This window comes from Aphelocoma coerulescens, chromosome 18 (genome assembly GCF_041296385.1).
Source record: "Aphelocoma coerulescens isolate FSJ_1873_10779 chromosome 18, UR_Acoe_1.0, whole genome shotgun sequence".
In the NCBI taxonomy this organism is placed as follows: domain Eukaryota; kingdom Metazoa; phylum Chordata; class Aves; order Passeriformes; family Corvidae; genus Aphelocoma; species Aphelocoma coerulescens.
Window position 1 is genome coordinate 12,378,189 of NC_091031.1, and position 25,620 is coordinate 12,403,808.

A 25,620-nucleotide genomic window follows, 5' to 3' on the forward strand; every position below is an offset into this window, starting at 1 on the left:
TACACACTGTGCCTCTTACACACCAAAATAAATAGCTCTGTTTCTTCCTAAGGATCCCTGTGCACAAGCTCAGCAGCATCGTGGCAGAGCAAGGAGCTCTCCTGCATGTGGATCCCATATAGGAGGAAGACCTGGCACAGAGGAGTTTGACCTCTCTTCCTGTCTCTCTGCTATCACTTAAGGTTTAAGTGAATGTCATTATTTTCCTGCTAGTCCTTCCTTTGTAAAACAATTTGAAGGTGTCTTGATTTACTAGATAAACAAATCTCTTCAGAAACAAGTAGTCCCACAAAGGAGCAATGAAATCTGCTTTCAAGGAAGCAAACGTGTTACTGCAAATCACAGACTGGCAGTTAAGTTCTGCATAAATACCCCAGATATGTGGCAGTGATAGCCATGTGATAAATGACATTTATCATACACTTCTGATGGTCTCACCTGCACTCACTCCCCCAGCAAGGAAATGTTAACATCCTCCATCTTTCCTAAGTTTCAAACAGCTGCCATTAAAAAAACACAACCCCCTCCCCAAACCCACAACAAAGAATTCCACATCTTCCCAGAGATAACCTTATCTTTCGCTTTTGAAATGGGAGGTGTTCCCTAAATTACGCTGGCACAAAATCCAGGGTTGGGGGGTGGGATGTTCAATCAGGCTTAGGAGCACAAAAGTTACCTATGGGGCAGAAATGGAAGCAAGCATTCCTGGGAAGTACCACAAGATCTGCAAAGATGTGTAGTGTAGGAAATTGCTCAGAGGGCAGTGAGGCCCTGGCACAGGGTGCCCAGAGCAGCTGCGGCTGCCCCTGGATCCCTGGAAGTGTCCAAGGCCAGGCTGGATGAGGCTTGCAGCCACCTGGTCTAGTTGAAGGTGTCCCTGCCCAAGGCAGGGGGTGGGACAAGATGGTCCTTAAGGTTCCTTATGAACCCAACTCATTCTATGATTCTATGATTATTCTATAAATTACAGCAAGTGTTTGCATCACTGGAAATACAAAGGTCCCAGATTTCTATCTGCAACTACACAGTATTTGGTTCTTGTACAAGAAACTGCCAAGGTATTCATCTTTGAGATAAGAAAGTCATAAACAAAATGAGGAGAAATTAAAACTAGGCTGCTCCACTCTGAGATACTTTGTTATTAGCTTCAGAATTGGAAATGAGGAACCATCTTCAACTCTCTAAGGAACCACCTCCAACTCTCCCAAAGCACAAGATATTTCATAGCATCCATGTCATGGAACTCCTGAACGGAGTGGACATGACTGTCCAAACTCTTAAACACAACAGTTTAACACTTGGCTCCCCCCACAAACAGTAATGAAAGGGCTACACTTAAATATTGTTTTCCCTACAACCAGCAACACGTACAACAATGTGGCTGCTGTGAGATTACAAGGAGAGAAAATCCACAGGAAAATGTAAACTCAAAAAGCCACCACTTTAGCGGTGAGAACTGCCCTTCTCATTAGTTTCCTGCCTCCCTTCCTTCACATTCCTCTTTGTTATTGAGTAGAATGATTTTTTTAAAATGAGGTGCAAAGGCATTTTCACACCTCTACCTAAAACTAGTTTAAGTCTCCGCACTAATTACACATGATTAACAAGTTCAACAACTGAGACCAGGCTGGTTAGGGAAGGGACACAGGTCTGCAGGTTGTGTATGGATGCGCACCCGTATTCCACATGGATACGATGCTGCCAGGGGCTGAACTCTCTTATTTGCAAAAGTATAATGTTTAACACTGAAAATCATAGTCTACAATGCCATTCTTTTCTTCTAGTTATTTCTTTTCTCTGTAAAAGTGTTTGTAGGGTTTGTGTTGGGTTTTTTTTTGTTGTTTTCATTTAATACTGAAATGCAGTAAAGTATTACATTCCAGTCCCTGTTTTCAGGACTCTCCCCAGGTGTGCTTCATCACAAACACCAGTATCAGCTCAATAACATTTCTTTCTCTATTAAATAAGTTGCCTGGCCTCCCTGACACAGACTGGGAGGTGATCATAAAACGTTTTAGCTGCCCAAAACACACTGGTTATGCACCAGATTATCGTGCTCTGACAAAGTCTGCTTGGGTGGTTTAAAGTTATCATCTTCCACTGGTGGCATCATTGCCAGGGATCATCCCCTCCACAACAGAGCTGGCACAGGGACGAATACCAACATTTTAGCTGCAAATTAGAGAAGAGGAGCTTACTTGGGCACCAGTAGGGCTCCCTGCTGCCCTCTCTGCTGCTGTACAGGGACAGTTTTGCTCTTTGCGAAATAGGTCTCAAAGAGCAAGTTGACAAATTAAAGACAATGACAATCAGTGCTAGTTTAACATGCTGGGCTTTCACTGGCCTCTAGAGCAAGGGCTTTTGGACACATGCAGCTCTGCACTCCAGCTCCTCCAGGCTGAACTGTGCAGGTGAAGCACAGGCCCATGAGAGTCATCCTCAGACACCAACTCTGCAATAAAGTGGCAAAACCAACACAAAAATCTCTAAACAATGTTAGATCCAAGGTCTAAGCATCTGCAGCCAGAATGATAAGGGTCTTAGAAATACACATTTTGCTTTTATTTAATTCTATAGAATTATGGAATCATTAAGATTGGAAATGTCCTTTCAGATCAAGTCCATCCATCACCCCAGCAACACCACCATGTTCTCCATTAAAGCATGTCCTCAAGTATCACATCCACACGTTTTTTGAACAATTCCAGGAATGGTGACTCCACCACTGCCCTGGACAGTTCTGTTCCAATCCCTGACCACCCTTTCAATGAAGAAATTTTTTCCCTAATATCCAGTCCAAACCTCTCCTGGCACAACTTGAGGCTGTTTCCTCTCATCCTGTCCTTTGTTCCCTGGGAGCAGAGCCGAACCCCCACCTGGCTGTCCCCTCCTGTCAGGGAGTTGTGCAGAGCCAGAAGGTCCCCCCAAGCCTCCTCTTTTCCAGGCTGAGTCCCCCCAGCTCCCTCAGCTGCTCCTGGTGCTCCAGACCCTTTCCCAGCTCCGTTCCCTTCCCTGGACACACTCCAGCCCCTCAATGCCTTTTTTGTCATGTTCCCTCTTCTCTTCTAAAGTACAGAGCTGCTAACAATGTTTGTTTTGCACTCCCTAAGACACTATACATACGCTTACATTAATTTCTAGGTCTAAGTAACTTTCAGAGAAGCAAATATTTGTACAGAAGCAGCACACATTGAAACACCCCCTCCTTCCCCCCCCCCCCCCCCCCCCAATGCTGTCCATCCTTGCTCTGGTTTAGATCTGTGGATCTGTGTGGGAACATGTGGACACAAAGCCAACTCAGGCTGACTTTTATTAGGAAGTGCATAAAGAACAGATTTTGCACAAATTCTGGTAATTTCTGGTTAAAAGCCTTGTTGTTGAAAGTATTATTCAAGCCTTAAATATGCCCCCCTGTGGGATGAGTGTGCGCTAAAACAATTCTTAACAGACCTATTAATTGCACTTCATTAGTTGCTTCAGACTATAAGTTTGTGGAGCCACTTTGATTCTTAAGTTTCTAGCTGGCAGGAAAAACAAGCCCTGATTGTGTCAGAGTTGAGCAGCTGAAGAGATCAGTGTTTTACAAGGGATGTAAAAATGGTTTACAGTTACTAAAGTAGAAATCTTCGTTTGCTTTTCAAGGAGGGGGGGAAGGAGCATTTATAGCTTAGAGTTTAGCAATGGGTAATTAAGAAATACACCAATAAATTAATCTTCCCAGGATATTTTCTGGCTTGTGGAAAGACAGTAAAACACATCTGGGAATTTTCCAGCTGAAAGTTTCTTTCAAGTTGGATCTTACTGGATAGGATTTTAATCCTGAACATGGTTTGAATCCTGAAATTATGTAACATTTTCTCCTATGTGAACACCAAAGATGCTATTTTCCTTCTGGATTTTTTTTTAGGGTGGTCAAAACACATATTCAATAGGACCTGCTGCTTTATCAGCTCAGGTTTGCCCTGAAATACCCCTGTGTAAAGAGAATGTTAGCAGAATTAGATGCTTTTGAAGCCCTACCACAGGATTACAGAACGGTTTGGGTTGGAAGGGACCTTAAAGATCATCTCTTTCCACCCTCTGCCATGGGCAGGGACACCTGCAACTAAACCAGGCTGCTGCAAGCCATGTCCAACGTGGCCTGGTCAGGTCAACAAGCGTAACAAACTAAGTTTATTGCCTTTTGAGTAGGTTTTTTTTTAGTTACCCTGACAATCACTTGTCCTGATGAAAGGGTTTTATACTCACCAGCATCCAGACTCCCAGTAGCTGCAGTCCAGCCCATGATGGGGGGAATGGCCCCGACAACAGCTCCCACCCATGTGTTGGCAATGCTCATTCTCTTCAGGGGTGTGTAACAGCACGTGTAGAGGAAGATGTTGAAGGCTCCCAGGGCCCCGGTGAGAGGGTTCACTCCCAGCGTGAGCAGGGCAATTCCTGGGACTCCACAGGAGGCAGCAAAGCAGACAGCGAGCAGGGGGCTGTGGGGAGACATGTGGCACATGCTGAGCAGGAGCTGGTCTTAGAGAATGGCTGTCGTCCCTTTCCTTTGGTCTCCGCCACAAAGTTACAATCGAATTTTTGTTATTGTTTTACTCAGCCATCCCAAATTTTCCTGTTTGAGCCCCCACCCTAACAAAAGCCTTTCCAAAATGTTAAGACAACCTTGCTACAGCTCTGCATTGGAGGTAATTCTTAAACTTGTGATCATAGTGTTCACCAAAGAAATCCAAACTCTGTAGGTAAGGGAGAACTCTTCTCCCTTATGGAGAACTGGTGCTTTCAGCAGATCTTCCTCCTTCATTTTAATTTTAGTAAATATAAACCTCTGGAGAAAGCACTCAGAGTTTAGAGTAAATTAAAATGGTTGCAGTTTGTCAGATTTTTCACTGATTGCAGTTATCCAAGGGATCCTTTGAAACACAACAGGGTTAGACACAAAATTAGGAAGCATTTATGAGAAAGAGTATATTCAATCATTTTTAAATTACATCAGTAGGAATAAAGTATTCTTTGACTTTACTGAAAAAAAGTCTGAATGTTCTACACCCCCATTTATCTGATGCACTGTACTGAGTAGGGAGAGCACACCAAAACAATGCTGGCAGCAGAACCAAAACTGATTATCTTGTAAACACGACTGAAATTAACTGAAGGTATTTTAGGTTTGGTCGAAAGCAGCAAACAAGAGATACACAAATTATCTCTGTGGCTTTCTACTGCGCATCAGCTGAGAGCTCAGGGAAGGTTGGAGACTGATATTAAAATCTGTCAGAAAGTGGTTGGAGCTATGTAAACTTCTTCTAATAAATTCCACAACAAACATCCAAATAGGATGAACAAGGATTTTTTGTTTGGCTACCAGAACCACACTTGACAGGCTGCATGATAATGCAACCCTAAGGAAGCTTTAGTTGTGATTCCTTGTGCCAGATCAACAAGTTTGCTGCTGGTGTGGATCTCCTCTCGTGTGCTTGTTCGAGGCGTTTGGTATAACAGGAAGAGAGAACTAAAAGCCTCTAAGAAATAATGTGGTGTGGGCAACCTCTGGAAGGGAAGAAAATGCCATTAAACGAGTTGTAGTTAATAACCCATGTGGCTAAATACACACTTGTAGTCATCCATGTAAGACCAGGAAATATGTGTGCTTGCAACGAAGGTCTCTGCGTGGAGTTTAGCTTTACCCCTTTTGTCTAACTGAAAACCATGCAGCCTTTGTGTTCTACAATCCACTCTGCCCTCTGGCCAAATCCTTAACCCTAAAATACGTCTTGCAAGCACTGCTCCAATCCTCATAAGAAAAATTTGCTGGTGGGGATGAATTTTATGGGAGTTTTATCAGCAAAAAATCCTGCCACTCAAATTTTGATATTTAAGATGTTTGCTAGGCCAATACAGTACAGAGATCCTAAATACCTGGAAGAACTAAAATGAGCAAATCTTACGCTAAAGATCTGCCTTCAATTTAAATTAAATTGACTAAGTCATTTTATCCAGCTTTTCCAAACCATCAACAGATTTTAGGTAATGCAGTGTGCACAGAGCACATTTCTGCTCAGCGTTACCAGCCCTGGTGTAACCAATACAGCAGGAGTAGAGGGAGGGTACGTCCCTTTCGTTGCCTTTCACTGACAAAGAGATGTATAAAATTTAAGGCTGTTTTCAGGAAAGGAGCCATACAGAACTGTGCCCCGTGGTTCTACAGCCTCTGGTGCTCCTTTGCAGAAAGGCACCAAAACACAGTGTGTACCGTAAATGGTCCCAATGCCGACCACAAATGCTGGAGTACTTTGTAGATGTTGCCCCTCTGTAAAGTGAAAGCCTGACTGGGCTTGGTTAAACAAATCTATCTTGACTGATTCTTGAACAAAATACAGTCAGACAGTAAACACCAGATTCACACAATACTCACTCTTGAGGTGACAAAAGACCAGTGTGACCCTATGAGGCCAGGCTGCCCACATCCGCCCTGCAGGGCTCACAGACACAAATGAAGGCACAGTTTTATCTAATGCAACGAGCACTTTTCTCACTAATCAGGAGTGAAGACTTATCTACATGTCTCCAATCCAAATGAACACTACCCACCATGAGCAGGCACCAGCCCTTCATGTCTCTTCTCAGACAGGAAGGCAAAGGGTGGGAGTGTAAAAGCCTTCCTCCATGTATGAACCCTGTTTTGCCTCTCTCCCACGCTGCTTCCCTGCAGCACCGACAGCCCTCAATTCCAGCCCTGATCTCAGGTGTCTGCTGCCTTCATTTCCAACCAATGGATCAGAAAAATACTTTTAAGAAATAAGGCTTTATCAAAAGGGAAGGGTGAAATTATGTGGCCGAGACTTTCAGAAGAGTTGATGCGATCCTGGTGGATGAGAACACATTTTTGTTTTAGTTTCTTCCTTTTTGCCTCTCCTCTTTAAGGGAAGTTCCTGGAGGCACAGTACGTAATCACAGAATCACAGAATGGTTTGTGCTGAGAGGACATTAAAGCCCATCTTGTTTCAACCTCTATCCGAAAGGCAGGGACATGTTCCACTAAATCAGGTTGCTCCAAGACCCATCCAACCTGGCCTTGAACACTTCCAGGGGTAGGGCAGCCACAACTTCTCTGGGCAATCTGAGGCAGTTTGATCAGTGTCTGTAATCATCCTAATGCTCTCAGGGGAGGGCATAAAGTCAATGGGGTGGTTCCTCTTAAGCAGCTGAACTACTTCACTTTTTCTACTTCTCTTTAGTGTTTCCTCAACAAAGAAGAGTAATTGTCTGACTTACAAAGGCCTGCTCCTAAAACTCCAACTGAGATTAGAAAGTCAAACTGTGATCTGATGACTCAGCTTTGTTATTTCTGCCTCTTAAAATACTATTTGGTATCACAAAGACACTGCAATCAGAAATCAGAACTTTCTTTCATGGTGAGACATGAGGCAGAGGAGAATTCAACTCACTCTCATGTAAACTTGTCATGTTTATAAGGTTTAGGAGAAGGATAAGCAACTCCTCACCGGGAAGAAGAAAATATTTGATGAACATGTAGAGAGATTTCAGTCACTGGTGATGCTCTTTCTGCTTCAGTGACACTGTAGATTTAAGACAAGACTGAGCCTAGGCTTAAATCACAGCAGTTCAAGGGGTATTCTGATTTCTACTAGTTTATGTATTCTAGGGACCAGTGTGCATGTCCATGCTCATGTTGTCTGTCAGTACTCAGGTACATGGGGTGATGTTTGCTGACTTGATGCACTCTCCATTGCCAGGCTGCCCACATCTCATCAAGGAACCATAGGAGACCAGCATCTCATCCTGGAGCAGGAGAGAGGCTGTGACACTGAGTTGTCACCGGATTTACCCCACCACCAAATGTTCACACAGCTCCTTCCACTACAGCCTCATGCTACCATGCAGCCCATATCAGCCTTGGGTAACCCAATGCCAGGGAATTTTCACATGGTGCTCGAGAGTGGCTGAGGGGTCTCTGATGGTTTCCTTCATCCTTAAACCATCCCATGCAGTAAGCGCAGGCTGGTGACAGAGGCTGGTACATATGCCTCATTTCACTTGGGCATTCATGTTTGCTGACAGAATCGCTCCCATGGGAAAAAAAAGGCAATCTTCCATTGGAAAACTGTGCTATCTCAGAAAGCAAACATCTCGAGTAAGAAACTAGGTTTTATGATGGACTCTTGGGAGGAGTTGGTTTCAGTTATTAGGCTGATTAAAATCAGGCTTTGGAAAAAAACTAGAAGTGCCAAATGAGTTCTCTTCAAATTTCAACTCTAAAATACCCAGTATGTCACCACAAAGGACACCTCCTAAAGGCAAACCAAAACCTGGTAGTTATGCCTCGTCCCTCTTCTCTCCACTACTGACAGCAAATATGCCAAAATCTGCCTAATAAAAGTGCTAAAAGACATCCACCTTCAACTAAAAGCTTTTGAGAATTTCAGCTTGACTAGTGAATAATCAAACTTTTCCTGATCCAAAGGAACTGTGTTGTCATTTCTTTCCCAGAGAGCTCACCCAAGATGGCCCCCACCCCAGTCACACTTCACTGAGAACATCCAAGAGGAGAACAAGAAGCAGGAGGAAGATGAGGACCATGTTCTCCTCATTCAGCTCTGGAGAGATGCTGCTGGTTAGGCTGGTGAGGATTGCTCAAGGACAGCCCAGAGCTGCTGGAGGCAATGGGAACAGGCAGGAGAAATTCCACATGGGTGCTATTCAGGTATCTCCTACACACATGACCATGAGACATCCATGTGGACCCTCATCCTGAGGAGCAAGGAGACTTTGGACAATGCAGCAGCATATTTTAATTCATGTGCAATAACATAACCTCTAAACTAGTTGCCACTTAGAGATGTTCTGGTTATACATAAATAATGAGCTTACACACACGTGCAGGAAATAAATATATTTAACAGGCTCTGGAACCATGGATAATAGTACTTACTGACTCAGCCTTACTCGGAAAAATTAAGAGGCAAAAGCAAATTAAAGCATTTGCCTATCTATAAAATTAATGTAGTATCTTACCTATCTCACAGCAGCATTAGCAAGCTTCATGTCTGTAATGATCAACAGTGGGACTACTTACACAGGCTTTTCTGTGCTGTCTTTGCCAAAACATTTCATGAAGACGACTGTCAAAGTAGAGTTTGAACTACAATCTAAAAAGTGGTGTTAAAAATGGGCAAAAGTTTAACGAATTTTAAAAAACCCATAAAAACCAACAAAGAGCAAGACACAATTCCTTCTTAAAACCTATCAATACTTAAAAATATGGAAAATTCCTGTATCAGCATCTAATGCTTCAACCTATTCCTGTGAACAGACTGACACTCCCATGCAAATGCTGACACAAAGTCCATATGAATCCTGAATACGTGCATTCATACAATCAGTAGTTGTATGCAATTCATGTTCAGATGTTATGTAAATACATCAGAAACTTAACTTGTGACCATGTGTTAATGGGAAACTGGGCACGCCAAACATATTTACATAAAAGCAGGTGAAGTATAAGTGCATATATTTGAAAATTAGATTCAAAGCCTAATACAAAAGGCAATAAATCCTGTCTTCTCCCTGTCCATCAAAAGCCTTCCATAGACACATCACCCACTTCTAAAAGGATAAACTAAAAAAACCCCAAACAACAATGCTCTTTTGTTTAGCTGCAGCATGCCTGGAGTACCTTAATGGATTGGAACATTTAAATTCCAGCTGATTAATCTGTATTAGATCTCATTATTATTGACAACTGTCCCTCAGGCCACAAGACCATGGATCTGTTATGCCAAATGCAGGGTAATGCTCTAAAATAAGCAGAGCAGGGATGGTGAAGGAAGAATCCAGGCATGGGTTGTGGGACAAAGAAGGAGGGTAGGAAGAGAAGAAACTTTATTTAGATTAATTTCCATATCCAAATGAAGTCAAATACATATCCTCGTGTTCCTCTGTGTGGGATTTGAGTAACAGCAAATACTCTGCACAGACTCTGCCCTTTAAACTGCAATTTACCTACTTTTCTACAAGACAAAAACTGGGTATGGGTTTTGGTGAGTTTTCTGTGTCATCCAAGACACAGGTTCAGCAAGACCACTGTGCTTCCTCCCCTCACTCACCCACAGAAATGGTACTAAATTATCCCTGACTTCAGCATCTTCCACAGTGGCAAGTAAACAATGCTGAGACAATAGAGGTGAGACGGATGACTCAGAATAATTTCAATATTGCTACTGTGGGCCCAAATTCCATCTGCATATAGTGTCAAAAGAATTTGTTGTAATAAGAAGAGGGACAGCCTGAACTAGGTTCCTGCACAGATGGGCTGAAAATAGCAGGAGCTCAAGATAGGGTATTTTGGCAGACAAAGAAAACAAGTGTGATCCTCATCTGCAACTACATTTCACCATCACAGGCTGAGTCCAGTGCTGTTCCCAAACCATAATTAAAATCAGATTTCAGGCGGAAGCATCATAAGTTGCTTATTATTTCTGGAATCTCTAGGTACTAAAAATGTCCCCAGACTACTCGTCAGTAGAAAGTTGCTGGAGGAAGCCCTCTCCTCTTTTTCCTAATTTTTTCCATGTCAGTAATAAATTCCTAAGGCTTCTGATGCCACTTACAAACTCAGACAAAAGCGTCAGTCTGAAGGTTTCACCTTTTTCCAACAGCGATGAGAGGCTACACAAACAGAAGTTAAAGTACCACCCTTTTGACTGTTTCCGTGGCTGCTGAAGCCCACAGTCATGAAGGCGGAAAGACGTCCATGGAGATTTCCACCTACACCCATGCAGAAAACCATACTTCTCCCTAGCTGCTGATTTCATTTTGCTCGTCTCCTGGCATCTTCTCAATTCCTGCAGCCAGGCAATATTAAGAGTTGCCAAAAACAAGTCCCAGGGCAGGAGCTGCGCCTGTGGTCACCATGACTGTCCTACAGAACTGAGCTATGGCTTGATCACCTCCCTCAGAGGGAGGAGCATCAGCCAAAAGTATTTTTTTTAACTTACATTTATTTTCTTTAAGATCAGTACCCAAGAACTGCTGAACTCTGCTCAGCAGCTTTTAGAGATCTACCAGAAAAATCAGGGAGGGCCATCAACCTCAGGAGTTAGAGCAGGCAATCCCATCCCATCTGGAGGAGACAAAAGGAGCCAAGGATGTTACGAAGAATGTAAGAAGCCTTCCTGCTCCCACAGCTGAGGTAATGGAGATGCAGGCCCATCTCCTTCAAGCACACATCTGGACTACATTTGTGTAATTTCCAAGCCTGCTTCCTCTGATGGACAGATGCCTGGAACTGGCAATGGGGTCGTCTGCTGGCGCAAGTGCCGCCAACTCAGCTGACTGTGAGAAAGGAGCCAGAAGGCTGGAAAAGGCACATTTTGCCCCAGATAGCAATGGTAGCATCCCTGAAATCATTTCTGATGGAAGATTAAAAAATCCCCTCATACAGTTTCTATGTTCGAGGTAAGGCCCAGAGCATTCAAAAGAAATCAGTAATCATGGCAGAATGCTGAATGATGGCAAGCTATCAAGTCTGAAATGAAATTTTAACTTTCCACACAAACCCTTTCAGGCTGTGTATTTATGTATTTAGTAATAAAAACCATCTTCATGACCACTGTCAGCTGTAAAAGTTCTATCGTAATACACTACTAATGGGAGCTAGAACTGTAACAACACTGCGTAGATCAGTAGCTTCATTGCTGATGACTTTACTAAAATTATTCTAATTTTTTTTTCAAAAAAACATTAGATAAAACTCCCGAAGAGCTCTACAGCCAGACTGAGGGTATACCTCATAGAAAAAACATCCACATTCAGATGTGAGATTCTGAATTAAAGTGGTTACATGATGACCTGATCTAGTGGGTGGCATCCCTGTCCATGGCAGAGGGGTTGGAATTAGATGGTCTTTAAGGTCCCTGCCAACACAAACCATTCTGGGATTCTGTAATACATCATGACCCCTAATTAGCATAGTTTTGAGGCTGCAGTTTTTAAGGACTCAAAGCAAAATGCTTTTACATTCAACTACAACCTTCAATTACAGATTGGATTAGCTTCTCAAGGAAAGATTTTTTTTCCAATTAAAAGGAAAAAAAAATAGCTGTAACACTGTCAGAATGGAAATACTGCCAGACCTCTATTTCTTTCACGTATTTCTGATTCAGCATCATCAGAAGCTTTACTTAACACAAGCAATTCATACTCTCACTTTTGATATTCTCTTCTACAGGTACATTGTGGCTGAATATTATGAAAAGCCCAAGAACCTGCTGACTGAAGCTTAAACTTCCAAAGTACCAGAATTATATTAAACTGAACAATATGTATCAATGAGCTAAAATGCTACTATTATAAGGGAGAAAATGTTGAGAAAGATCTTAATAGATATCCATTTATTCTCTTTCAGTCATGCAAGAAAGTCCATGAGTCATGAGAAGGGATGAAGGATGACGCACTTTAGAACTAAAACATGAAACTAAATTACGCTTTTAATTGGGAATTCAATTTTTCCCCATCAACTGCACATATCAGAATACAGCTTGTCTATCATTTAGTGCTGAAGACAGACAAGCAAATGGGAAGCTTTGTCAAGTCTTTTTTTTCTTAATGAATTATTTAATTTTGTCTTCACAGTTTACGAAGCAGTATCTACATTCTGTCAGTGTCTGGTATTTCATCCCCAAAAACATGTTGCTGTGGCAGATCAGACTCTACATGTACTACAAATATTGAATTTTATATCTAATCCCCTTTAACTGGGTGTACCACAATTTTTAAGACTGCCAGAACACACTTGTTGCAATTCTGTTCACTTGTGGGTTTGTGTCTTTTTTGTGATTTGATTTTTGGTAATGACTATGATAAAGATGTTGCTAATCTCAGACTGGACAGTATTTTTCCCTAATTGTGACCAAAAAAAAAAAAAAAAAAAAAAAAGGAAAATAATGGAAAAACTCTAAACCTCACGTGTAACATAAAATCTGAGCTGAGGAAGAATTCAGTGTTAAAAGTATGAGACTGGTAGGTGCTCCCAAAACATCTAAGGAGCTGGGTTAATGGGTAGAATTTAAGTACACTTAAACACCACAACAATTGTGTCTGCAGAAAAAGAGTTTACAGACTTGATCCTCAAATAAACCTCTTTAAAATTCAAACCTCTCTGAAAGGAATCACCCCTAATACCTTTCCTTTGTCCACAAGGCCCAGCCAGGCCCATCAGCATCAACCTGGACGTGACTTTGAATGACAGCTGGACCATCCACAGGGAAACAGGGAAGGATGCAATGAGTGATGTCTAAACCTCCCAAGGAATGTCATACAGTGAGAAATTGGCATAAAGGGAGTTCAGTGATGGATAAACACGTATCGCTGGCTAAGTCTCATCATGGAGTTGCCTTTTTGAGCTTTGCCTCTCAATTGCCACCAGCTCTGGCTTTGCCATCAAATATACTTGCTCAGAAGTGTATTTAGCGTAAATAAACACAGACTAGGATAAAATAATGCCTGTGTCAATTCATTTCTCTCCCAAAAAAGAAACAGACCAAGCATGGAGCCCAGGCCGCCCTGCCACGGCTGTGTATCATTGTATAAAAGCATAATCAACACTGTATTTTATCCAAAGTGGGGGCAATTTGTTCCTCTCACTCCTCAAGAACCCAAGCTGCAGATGTTCTGTCTCCCCTGCCAGATCGAGGTGCTTTAAAACTATCATAAACAAACACGGCTGATTTAAAACAATAATTTGATCCTGAAAGGGACATATCTCTCTTTTTTATGCTTGAGTAAATCAAAATTGGCTTGACTGATTTTGCTGAAGGTTTCCACAAAGGCGCCATGTGGATGCTAAGGTGATGCAAGAATTTCAACTCAGCCAAAGAAGGAGAGATCAGGAGTCCCACCCTTTAGCATCAAGCTTTCTCTTCCACATCTCCTGCTCTCATTTTTACCAGTTTAACTCCCTGCAAATGATATCAGGATCTGTATTTTCATGGTTTCATGAGCCTGCCCTGAGGTCTGAGCCCAGGTGGGATGAGACAGCTCAGTGCACCAAGGGGAGACTTGCAGTTCAGACAAAACAAAAACTTTAATGCTGCCCTTTGTTATGAAGCAGACACTCCAATTGGGCTTCATCACTTCACTTGGAAGTAAAGAATTACAAATGAAAAGGACCTATACTTACAAAATGTTTATGCTCTTATACACTTGACATCCACACCAGAATGTTAATCATAACAACCCTCAGCAACCCTGTGGAGTGTCAACACGCTTGTGGTATATGGCTTTGTTAGGTAGGAGTGAAAGGGTGAATAATAACATTCACAGCTTCCCTGCAGTCATGAAAATGTAAATATTTTTTTAAAGTGCTTACAAGACAAACCTACAGTAAATCTGAAAAATGTCCCCCATAATATTTAAACTAAATCCTCCTCTTTAACCTAACCTTAGAGCATGGCAGTTAAGTGATCCATTCATTCTACTTCAAAATCTCAGTTTTCTCTTTAAGAGCCAGATACCACCTGACTAACAGGATGGATAATTTGGTTTCTCCAGGAACATTTTTCTGTGATTTAGAATGATTAAATCTAACATGTGCTTCTGCTGAGCCCTCAGCCAACATTTGGAAAGCAGGTGGGTAAAGAAGTCTCAGGCCAGATCTCAATTCCATTCAGACAGAGAAAACTGACATTCTAGAGTATTTATCAACCCGCTCTTCAAAAACTGAAAGAGAGAAGATAGTCGAGTCATCTCAGCACAGGAACACTGCTTCTAAATACCTTTCCAGGAGCTATGAAAATGAAGGAATTAAGTTATTCCCTACAGCCAAAGAGAGCAGGACAAGAAGCAAAGATCTGCCATGGGAAGAGGACCAGTCTCTGGACACCAGCCAGTGGAAGAGCAATGGAGCACATTGAGCCTGACAAATTCCAAGTTCAGCCAGATTCTTTCTGCCCATCTGCAGATTCCCCTGCACCATTGCAAACATGCCTTTGACAGCCACAGCATGGGAACACTCTATAGCGAACTCTTAGCTGCCAAGTCTCATCTCAGAGGTGAAGAGGATGAGGATGGCTGTATTTTGGGATTCCTGTATTATTATTGAGGTAGATTATCTACAGTTACCATCTGGAGTTACGGGGTTTTTTTAGTGGAAAAACAAAAAGAAAAACCCTTCATACACCATCAAAGTGCATGAATAGAACATAGTTATTGTCACACAGGCAGCAACAGGAGTCACCATGTCTCCAGCACGATTTATAATTTTGTATGCCTGGTGATTTTATGTTCCTAGCAAAAAGAACTAAATAAAACACATCAAAGCAGTTTTCCACATATCTCAGCCTCAGGAATGCAGCTTTTCTAGTCATAGAGACCAGAGAACAAGCATCTGTGTTCACACAGCTAATTAAAGCACAAGAAAAACCTCTTTTATATCTGACTTGTGAAGCTGATAACATGTAAGTTATAACTTGTATGAGACATGATAAACTCTGTCCTTCACAGAGAGAAATGCACTTCTAACACGACTCACTGTAAACAGATCTCAAGGTATGGCAGCTTCTAATCAGAGGCAGCTCCATAATGGACTTGTTGAGCAGTGACATTTCCTACACCACTTGGTACAGGGTGAATGATGATGCTGTTGTGGTTAAACCAGATATGGTTCAATACTAATACAGGGAACTAAGTGTTGGGGTTTTGACTGCATTAAGCCAGAATTTACAAACATGAACCTGAAATGTTTGACATAAATGGGAGGAAGAGCCATCAGGAGAACACTGCCTCTAAGCCGGGAAAAGGATCTTGGGCCTCGATCTTAAATATTGTTTGCTTGTAAAAACTCACTTTAACATCACCTTTGGAGAAAATAACTCGTCACTAGTCAATTAAAGAAGGAAAGAGGCAATGGCTGCAATCAGTGTCCAAGAGGCCCAATCATATTAGACACAAAGATGGCAGGATTAGTGTACAATGGCTCGGTTCCCTCCAGCTCCCGCAGCTCTACCCCCTGGCGAGGAGCTGACATGAGAGGATAAGACAACTCCATTAGGAGCCCGTATCACTTCTCTGCAGCGTTCTCCCCAAGCAGATGGAGCAGCTATTTAGCAAAATGCACCGTGACTCCTGCTTTATATGTGAGCATCTGGGATGTTTCCTAATGGGAGGCAAGGCACAATGTACTCCGATTTATCAACTCTCCCACAAGCAATTAAATATTCGGATAAATAATTTGGGGGTAAAGGCCCATAGGTTGAGCTGAAAAGCCGCAAGGCATGAGGGGTCAAGTGTTTCTGCAGGATTTATATTTACCAAACAGAGCTGCCTGCAAAGGAATGTCTGTGTTGAGCTGTGGCAGAATGAGGCCCGGGCAGGAGTGAGCTGGAGAACCAGAGACTGCTTCATTTCAACTGAAACAAATTTAAATGTGGAGTTAATAAAACAACCCTCTTTATTTCCCTAAGAAACAAAATATATACGTAGTTAGAGCTATGTAATTTCCTCCTAACACACATTTTGATCTGAGGATAATGTGCAGTATCACCATTTTTCTGTGCATTCTACAAAAGGCCTCTAATACCATAGAACCATTTAATCAACATCCCATGCAGGCAGTGAACAGATAATTGAAATATAAGTACTGTCATCCATATCCCCTTTGGGAAAGAGACACAGTAAGCATGATATCATTTCATTAGACCATCCTTTGATGTGGGTTTTATTCTCATTAAACTATGTTTTAGCCCCAAGGTTTCTCCCCTCAACCTCTCTGTGACATGGCCATGCTAGAAAAAAAAATTTAAAATACCCCCCCTGTTCAAAAGGCAAGAAGTACATTTTTACAAGCAATTGTACATGTCAAAAATCTAAAGCTGCTTTTTTAATTTCTTGTTTACCAAACACAGTCAATGACAGCTCCTGGAAAACACAGGGTGGGAAAAAAAAAAATGTAGGCAGGAGGGTGGTGGTGGGGAAGGAATGCATTTACTTGTTTTCAAATAATAAAGCCTGAATACAAGCAGGATAAGAAATTCTTGAAAAGGCTGCCATGATGGTGTCTGCTTTGAATTGTGCCCTGTTTAAACAAGAGGAAAGCCTCCCACTGAAAAAAAGAAACATTTTTATCATTCAAAAAGATCTCAGGGCAGTCCCTGTAAAATGAGGTATTTTCTAAACAAAGTATCAGAATGCTCCCCTGCAGGGAATGAGCATCTGATCTCTTAAAAATGATTATTCTTAAAGAACTGTAGATTTATGGAGTTTTTGTTTTATTTGTTTTAACTTAAGTATAATGAAACCTGTCTGAAATGACCACCCAAATGAGCAGAGCCACCAGCTAAGCAGGGGCTAAGCTCTAAATGGGACACAAAGTTGTAGCAAGACCCTGGGGGAGGTTCTAAACCTCTGGCTTAACCAGGGCTAGCAAAACACTTAATGCAGGTCTCAGTGAACGCCCAGGACATGGATTTTCCCTCACTTACATCCGTGCAGCTCCACTAACATCACCAGGAATGTTCCTGATTTACATTAGTGTTAACAAGCTAAGAATGAAGCTAATTACCCTGAGTTATCCACAGTGATCACAGGAGGAATTTTGTTTTAAAATGCACACATTTTTTCAGCGTGGACTGGTTTTGTTACACTTGTAATAGTAGGTCTGCTACAGGCAAGAAAGTGGAAAAACGCAGTTTTACATAGAACTAGTCTTGAGTCACAATGTGTTTTTGAATAAATAAAGTTTCACATGTTGCAGTTTTCTATTAGTTCATGAACATCCAAACTTGCATATCTGCAACTACAACTACAACTCACAAATATAAGCCATTGGTGAGAAACAATACTAACAAAGGAGCCCTTTTTGGTCTGATTCTTCAATAGTTTGGCTTGCAGTTTAAACTGAGTCAACACTCCACTCAGAAATACCAGTAAGCAGAAGTGTTACTGCCTCCATTAACTGCAGTAACCATCAACTGTGAACATGAGAAGTGGAAAGCTCACAGACAGAACACAGCTCCTTGGGCATTGCTAAGGGAAGAGGTTAATGGGCTTCTTAGAAAAAATATTCACTAAAAGACACAAAGATTTATTTCTGTTGAAGCATTCAAGGCATTAGCTGTGTTGTGCTGCCTTCTGCCACTTTAATAGACTTAAACTTCTTAGATGTGTACAGAAAAGTAGCTTGAGTGCAAATAATCTGCATAAGGAGAGTATCAATAAATTTCACAGCATGTTAAGTCTTATCCTAGAATCCCAGAATGGTTTGGATTGGAAAGGACCATAAAGCTCAGCTCTTCCCACCCTCCTGCCATGGGCAGGGACATCTTCCACTAACCCAGGTTGCTCCAAGCCCTATCCAACATGGTCTTAGACACTTCCAGGGATGGGGCAGTCACAGCTTCTCTGGGCAACCTGGGCCTGGGCCTCCCCACCCTCACAGGGAAGAATTTCTTCCTAAAATCTAATCTAAATCTACTCTTTCACAGTTTGAAGCCATTATACTGAAGGGTTTTGAGACAAGACCTGGAGCAACCAGGTCTGACCTCAGAGCTGACTCTGCTGTGAGCAGGAGATGGGTCTTAACTCTCCCAAGGCCCCTTTCAGCCTGGACCATCCTCTAAAACTGCCTGTACAATGCTTCGTGGTCCAGGTAAGCGAAGGAGAAGCCCCAGCCCCACTTCCAGGCAGCCACTGCTGAGGTCAAAGCCAAAGGACTGGGTACAGAAAACAGCTCTAAGTTGCAAATTACTGCAGGAGCAGAATTGAACAATGTCTACACAGCTGTGAATTGGTTATTCAGAACATACTGTTCAAGGTCTTTTTTTCTTTTAAGATGAAAAACTATTCTTGTACAACTATGAAGACTTTTATGACTGATAAGCACAGCAGATCCAGCAGTACCCTAAGTTCATAAAACAGCCACTTTTTAGAAGGAGTGTGTGCAGTTCTGGGTAAAGGGTGATAAAACCTGTCACTTTGCACAACGTAACAGAGCAGAACACTTGTCACCCTTGAGTTTGATCTCCCTCAGCTACTGCAGCTCATACCAGAGATTTATTTAAATTAATCTGCAGGAAAATTAAATCCATTACCTTAAAAAGCAAGGGAATAAATCATACCCAACAGGAAATCAGGAAAAGCTGCTGCCACTTTAGATGAATCTAAGATTGTGTGAGCACATTAAATTTTTCCTCGTCAATGACACAAAACCAATTCATAGAAGTAAAACCAGCATCAGCTGTTATTATAATGCAGAACACAAATATGCTCAATGAGTTTAACACTGCAGCCCAAGTTTAAAGAACTTCTCAAGCTGTTTGTATTTCCAAACAAGACTTCAGGGGTCAGAGGAGGGAGGAGGACATATGGGCAGGCAGGATGATGGATGGCGCTCAGTGGCATGCTGTGTTTGGGTCTACTCGGGTTGTTTTTCCAACAGGATGTCTCTGATTACTCCCTGAATAGAGAATAAGGATGGTTACGTCTCATTACTCAAAGAGAACATTTTTTCAGAGCTTTACAAATTAAATAGAACATTGTAAAGCAAGAAGTCAATGAACTATCAGGTGGTGTTTGTCACAAATCTCCCAAATCTCAGTGTCAGAAGATTCTCTGGGGGCACCAGAGGTGGGTTTGGGGGCTGGCAAATAAGGTAAATGTGATCTTGTCCCTATGTTCAGCAGCCCCAGCTCTGCAGAATCCTTCTGTGTTGCTGCCTTTATGGATTGTCCAGCCCAAATATACAAAATATAAAGCAGGGGCACACTGAGCCCCTAAGTAATTGTCCCAGCCATCAAGATGATGCATACAGAGACTTCACAAAGGATGGAGGAAAATTACTTTTCCAAATCCCATCCTTCCAGAGATCTTTGCAGAACTGGCTCCTGGCTCACAGAGAGTGATGGACAGGCCAAAGCTGCCCAACTGAGACACTTCTTGAATGCCACCAGTAAGAGAACAATACTGTCTCCAGCCAGACCTCCACGCCCCGTAGCGCAGCCCTGGCCAAAGAGCTTTTCTTTGAAAGCTACTGAGATTCCTCATCGATGCCAAAGGAAACTGGAAGTCCTCAGCAACTCATAGAAAAGGGTGACATGTGAGGGTTTGGGAACCACATGAATGTGTACGCAGGGAAATGAACCCCTGAGATGAACTTGCGGTGTTTTCTCAAAGTTTCAGGGAGAAAGAAAGGAGAGAAATGTTGAAGCAAGATCACTTAGACCAGACAGCTGATCTTAACCCTAAACAAACTGGGGGCTGAAGCTGCAAATGGAGGCCACAAAGCAAAACACACGGGAATAGTTTCTCTACAAAAGCTTAACATTTCCTAATGAGCCAGTTCTGTGAATTATCTTACTTAAAACGGAGACATCAGCTCATCCAGGGACTGCATGACTCAGTAACTCCAAGAACCTCTCACTGGGGTTACCAGTTTGATCCTGGCCTACATTCAAAGTTTGTAAGATTTCTGTTTGTGATGGCACAGCCTCTAGAAAAACTCTCACTGGCCTCAGTGCAGTTTTCAGTGGGCAGGAATCACATCAAAGCCACCACCAAAAGCCCTTCCAAGAGGTGCAGAGCCAACCAGATGGAGAGTTAACAGCCTTCTCTGTTCAAAAGGAATCTCAAGCTCAGGACAAAAACTGCTACCCATATTGTCCAGTTCTGTAACAACGACTATGCCAAATAAATAAAAAGCAAGGAAAGCAAGAAAAAGAAGAGAATATATTTACAAACAGTGCAAATGAAGATGGATTAGAAAATGATGCCTCATTTGCACTGGATAGCACAGATATTTTAACACAGCAGAATTAAAAAAGCAGCAAATGTTTCATTAAATGAAGCAGTTGAAGAGAAGAAAATGTCACAACTCAAATGTCAGACAAATTTTGGGCAAGAACTCCCCAAACACTCTGGATTCTTTCCAAGACACCAGTCTCTTACGTACTATTTATCCATCCCTGTCTCATCCGGTTTTGACTTGTTTTAGCATAATCATTTACAGGTTTTATTTAATCAGCCAGGACGGAAAGAGTTCAAGGAACACCAGGAAATATGTGGCAAAATACAACAAGGTTAGATCACTTGCACTGGAATATTCTCCCCTGGCACACTGCAGAAGAAATAACCCCAGTCAAGGTCTACGTGTTCCATGGTCTGCAGAGAGCGAGAGCAGCATTATTCAAGGGAAGTGACACTTTAAAGAACTTTAAATTAGCTGTTGACAGGCAGGTAGATAGATTGGTGAGTGATTGCTCAATGTCCCCAACATTACCATTTTGTGGTGAAAGCAAATATGAAAGGGGGGGAAGTAAGAAAATCCATTAAATACGGTTTTGCCAATCTGTGGTGCATTCAGATGACAGTGAAGTTCATTTAAGGACACTGGAAACATACAATAAATTGCTTTCTCTGAATCAAAAGTTGACAGAAAGTTTCCTAGTTATATCTTTGACTCCAGAAGCACTGCAAGCCATGCTAGCAGGTGATGACAAAACTGTATATTATAATAATAAAATAAAAATAAAAAATAATTTTTAAAAATCCCCCCCATCATTTTTCTTCCTAATAAGCGTTCCTCCTCCCAGGGCCTAAGGACCACATGCAAGGGAAGCAGAAGTGCAGGTCCCCTAAATCAAACAATTAAGCCTGACTTACTGTATATCCAACAGATGCCCTCACTGCAGTGGTCCCTAAAATATGTTTTTAAATAAAATTAACTCAACTTGGGAATCTGCAATTAGCAACACCTTTGAGAACAAATCAGAACAAGTTTATTGAAGTGCTCTAACTATTTACCACACGAGTGAATTTACCCCCAAGGTTCACTTGACTATTTTGTCTCAATTTTCTTGTAATTTCATCTATCATGTTTTTTTCAGTCCTCCATAGGTGGATGGATAAAACACAGAAATGAATAGGACCAACTGTTCGCAGAAGCCTAAGGGAAAACATAATTTTGTTATAAATACTCTTTGGCACAAATCATGGAAATGCAATACTAAAATTGTTTGTTGAGTCATTTATGAATTCGACCTTCAGTTTCAGTTTGCAAATAAGTTAGAGGTTTTTTGTTGATGTTCTTTTTCACTTTGCTGTTTTAGCTGCTGAACAGGCTTTAAGAAACTGAACTGATACATAATCAAGAAAACAGAGGGAATGGAGGACTTTTGTTTTAAGGAATTTCCTATGCTAATACAGGACTTTTTTTATGGTGGGGGGAGAAATTTACTTACGGATGATGACAAATTTTTCAATTAATTTCCTAAGATGCCACAGTTGTGAGTTCTCACCCAGCTAAACATGTAGAAGCAAAAGAAGCAACACACATTTTTGTATTTGTTCTTAAATGGGAAACTTTTAAGATTTATTATTACAAAACAAAAGTTCAGTGGAACATAACTGCATGCTGCCACACCATGCACGTAGTCATCATACATGAAGAAATATGTAATGTGAGGGGAAATTCTATTGTATTGAAAAATTCAGTATTTTACAGCTGAGTACCCAAACTCCTCACACGAAAATTATAAACATGAAGAAATAGCAAGGAACAGAGAGGCGCATTTCTTTCTCAAGTGTTTTGTCTCAAAAGTGCTGGTTTTTGTCATCTGAAGAGGGAGACAAACTTGGAAATAGATAAAAGGTTTATTCCTCCTTAGCCAGAGCAGGTGTGCATTGCCTTACCTGATCTGTCCTCGCACCAGTGGCCTGTTTTTAGTCCTGTTCATATTTGAGTCAAACGGAACCTCAAAGAACTGTAATTTAAAAAAAGAAAGGAAGAATGAGAATTAAAGGATACCGGAAAACATGCCATGCATGGAATGTCCTGTCTGCCTTTGCAGGTGCTTTAATCTTTGTTTTTGAAGGTTCAGGGATACAACAAAAATGGTAAATGGGTTTTATGGCGCTTTGATAGTCTGCATTAATGCTTTTGGCAGGCCCTTAGAAAGAAAACCACCCAGAGGACAAAAATAGTTTCTACAAGACTCCAAAAGTTCATCATTTGAAGTACAGTTTGATTCCAAGTTCTTTTCTCAACAGGTCTGACACAGCTTTTAGACATACACAATTAACATTTGCATACACATACACGGAAATCATGGAATCATTACGATTGAAAAAGATCTTTAGGATCATCCAGTCCAACCGGCACCACCACTGTGCTCACCATTAAACTACATTCTCAAGTGTCACTTGAGAATGCCAGGTTTTCTGAACACTTCCAGGTATGGTGACCCCACCACCTTCCCTGGGTGGCCCCTTCCAATGCTCAACAAGCCTTTCAATGAAGAAATTTTCCCTAATGCCCAACCTAAACTTCCCCTGGCACAAGTTGAGGCTGTTTCCTCTCATCCTGTCCCTTGCTCCCTGGGACCAGAGCCAGACCCCCACCTGGCTGCCCCCTCCTGTCAGGGAGTTGTGAAGAGCCAGAAGGTCCCCTCCTGAGCCTTCTTTTCTCCAGGCTGAGCCCCCCCAGCTCCCTGACCCCAGTTTTATATTAATACAGACTGTCATTGCAAATGTTGCACTTCTAGTCTTTAAAAGACAAACACTACAGTTTTTTCGAAGATCACCTACCTTGCCAGAATCTATAACCCACCCCAAAATCAATCAACTCTTGTAAAATGCTACTGGAACAGCTCTAAGCCTCCAGCTGGAGCAGGAGGGAGTGAACACGCCATATGGTGTTATTTAATGTCACAACCCAATTTGACTTTAGACATGGCCTATGGGAAAATTCAGGCAGTACTATCTGCCCGCTCAGAATTCCTTCAGGCTTCTGCAGGATCTGTTTTATAAGAATATTACTGGAAAAGCTGAATGTACTTTGCCATCCACACAAATCTAAAGCCATTCAGTTTTATGTGTGCAAAACAATAATACAAGTAATAAGCAGAGATTTGCTCACAGAAAGAGTAGGATGTATTTACAGAATGAGTATTTTCTAGTGATGTTACGTCTGAAGTTTTGGGGTAGGATCCCAATTTTAGTGGATATGCAGGAAAAGTACCATAACAAACCATAATTCCGAACAGTCACACTGACAGTAAGCTCAGTGCAGCCAAACTGCAGACAGATTTTAGGTGATCATACGATAAATGACTACATGATAAAATCTATTCCAGCAAGTTGATTTAACATTTTATGCTACAAAAGACTCAACTAACAAACATTTTCATTTTGACAGTGCCATGTTACTGGTCCTGCTATTTACTGAGTGCTCCAATGGGAACGCCAGTGGACAGAGACCATGGGAGCAGTAGGAACCTGTTAGAGCGCTCCAGATGCACATCAAGGGAAAGCTGCTCCATTTCCAGGCACATGAAGTTTCAGGAACTACCTTTCCCATCTATTACCTTCACATAACGACTATATAACATCTGGAAATCTCTGCCTTCCAACTTTATTATTGATATTCGTAAAGCAAACTCAGGCTGCTCAGCCAAGAGGTATGAGGGAGGGAGAGAGGGAGGAAGGGAGGGAGGAAGGCAGGCAGGAACAAAGGAAGAAAGGAAAGCAGGAAGGAAGGAAGGAAGGCTGTTCATACGTCTTCTGCTTTGCCTGAACTCTGTGGCACAGCACTGGGCAGCTCCTACAGTGATTTTTAGGCAGCTGACAGGGAATTTGTCATCCACTATTTGCTACGGCTGATGTGCAGTGCTCAGGGTCACTCCCAACAACCATCGGAGCTGGTGAAGATGTCGGTTTGGAAGAAAGGCACTGAGGGGTCCTTGCTCCCCCCCTCATGTTGGAAGGACAGGTCGGATCTTCTCAACTACACTACTAACCTGGAAGTTTTGGATGTTTCACAAAGAACCTCTATAGGATACAGACACAAGTTTCTCTGGAGCAAGGAAAGCACCCCATTTGGATCTGAAACCAGTGATTGCTTCTGACAGCTCCGTGTTTCGCTAATGGTTTGTTTCACTGCTATATTTCAGAGATGATTACAGTAAATGAAGAAAAAAATGTCATTTGACATCAGACTGGTAGAGCAATACAAGGGAAAAACTCTATATGGCTAAAGTCTGTTCTCCAGAAAATATATGGGCTACAATTACATTTTTTCGTAAGTCACAAGTCTTACTTCTACTCACAAAGGTCGGACTGCTTTGAGTTACTTCCAGTTTAAACTTGTGCATGTGAGGAGATTTTGGCTTATTTGACAGCATTTAAGCTTATGCATAAAGGTATCTGTGTGCAATGGATAAAATCAAAATAAGGTTCAAGTTTTAAACTCAATGTGTCTCAGACATAAAATGGCTAAAATGAAGAACAGTTGGATAGCCAACACCTGAAAGAATTTAAACGTATGCAGTTGGGTTATCAATATAAGCTGATGATGCCATGCTTAGTGTATCAAATATTTCCATATATTTAATACAGTAATCAACCGCTGAACAGAATATAAATTTTGAACAAGAATCTCCTCTGCTGACTTAAGTAGTCAAAAAATGTCTGTGTCTATTGTATACAGACACGGCTGCTCCTGAAATTAAGATTACTGCATGACTTAAGACTGAATTTTTTCGCTTTTTTAAATCTGACAATTGGAATCATCTGTTACTGTCAAGTGTATGTATACAGCATGGCGCTGTATTTACA

General features: G+C 41.7%; 1 protein-coding gene across 3 annotated transcripts in view; it reads right to left on the minus strand.

Moving 5' to 3' along the window:
- The window catches only part of COX10 (cytochrome c oxidase assembly factor heme A:farnesyltransferase COX10), a 104,266-nt gene that overhangs the window by 11,930 nt on the left and 66,716 nt on the right, over positions 1 to 25,620 (minus strand). For all 3 annotated transcript variants that reach the window (XM_069032467.1, XM_069032466.1, XM_069032465.1), the window contains exons 5-6: positions 22,699 to 22,769; positions 4,249 to 4,481 (exon numbers count right to left, since the gene is read on the minus strand). In XM_069032467.1, the coding sequence (XP_068888568.1) occupies positions 4,249 to 4,481; positions 22,699 to 22,769 (304 nt within the window). The remainder of the gene's footprint in view (positions 1 to 4,248; positions 4,482 to 22,698; positions 22,770 to 25,620) is intronic.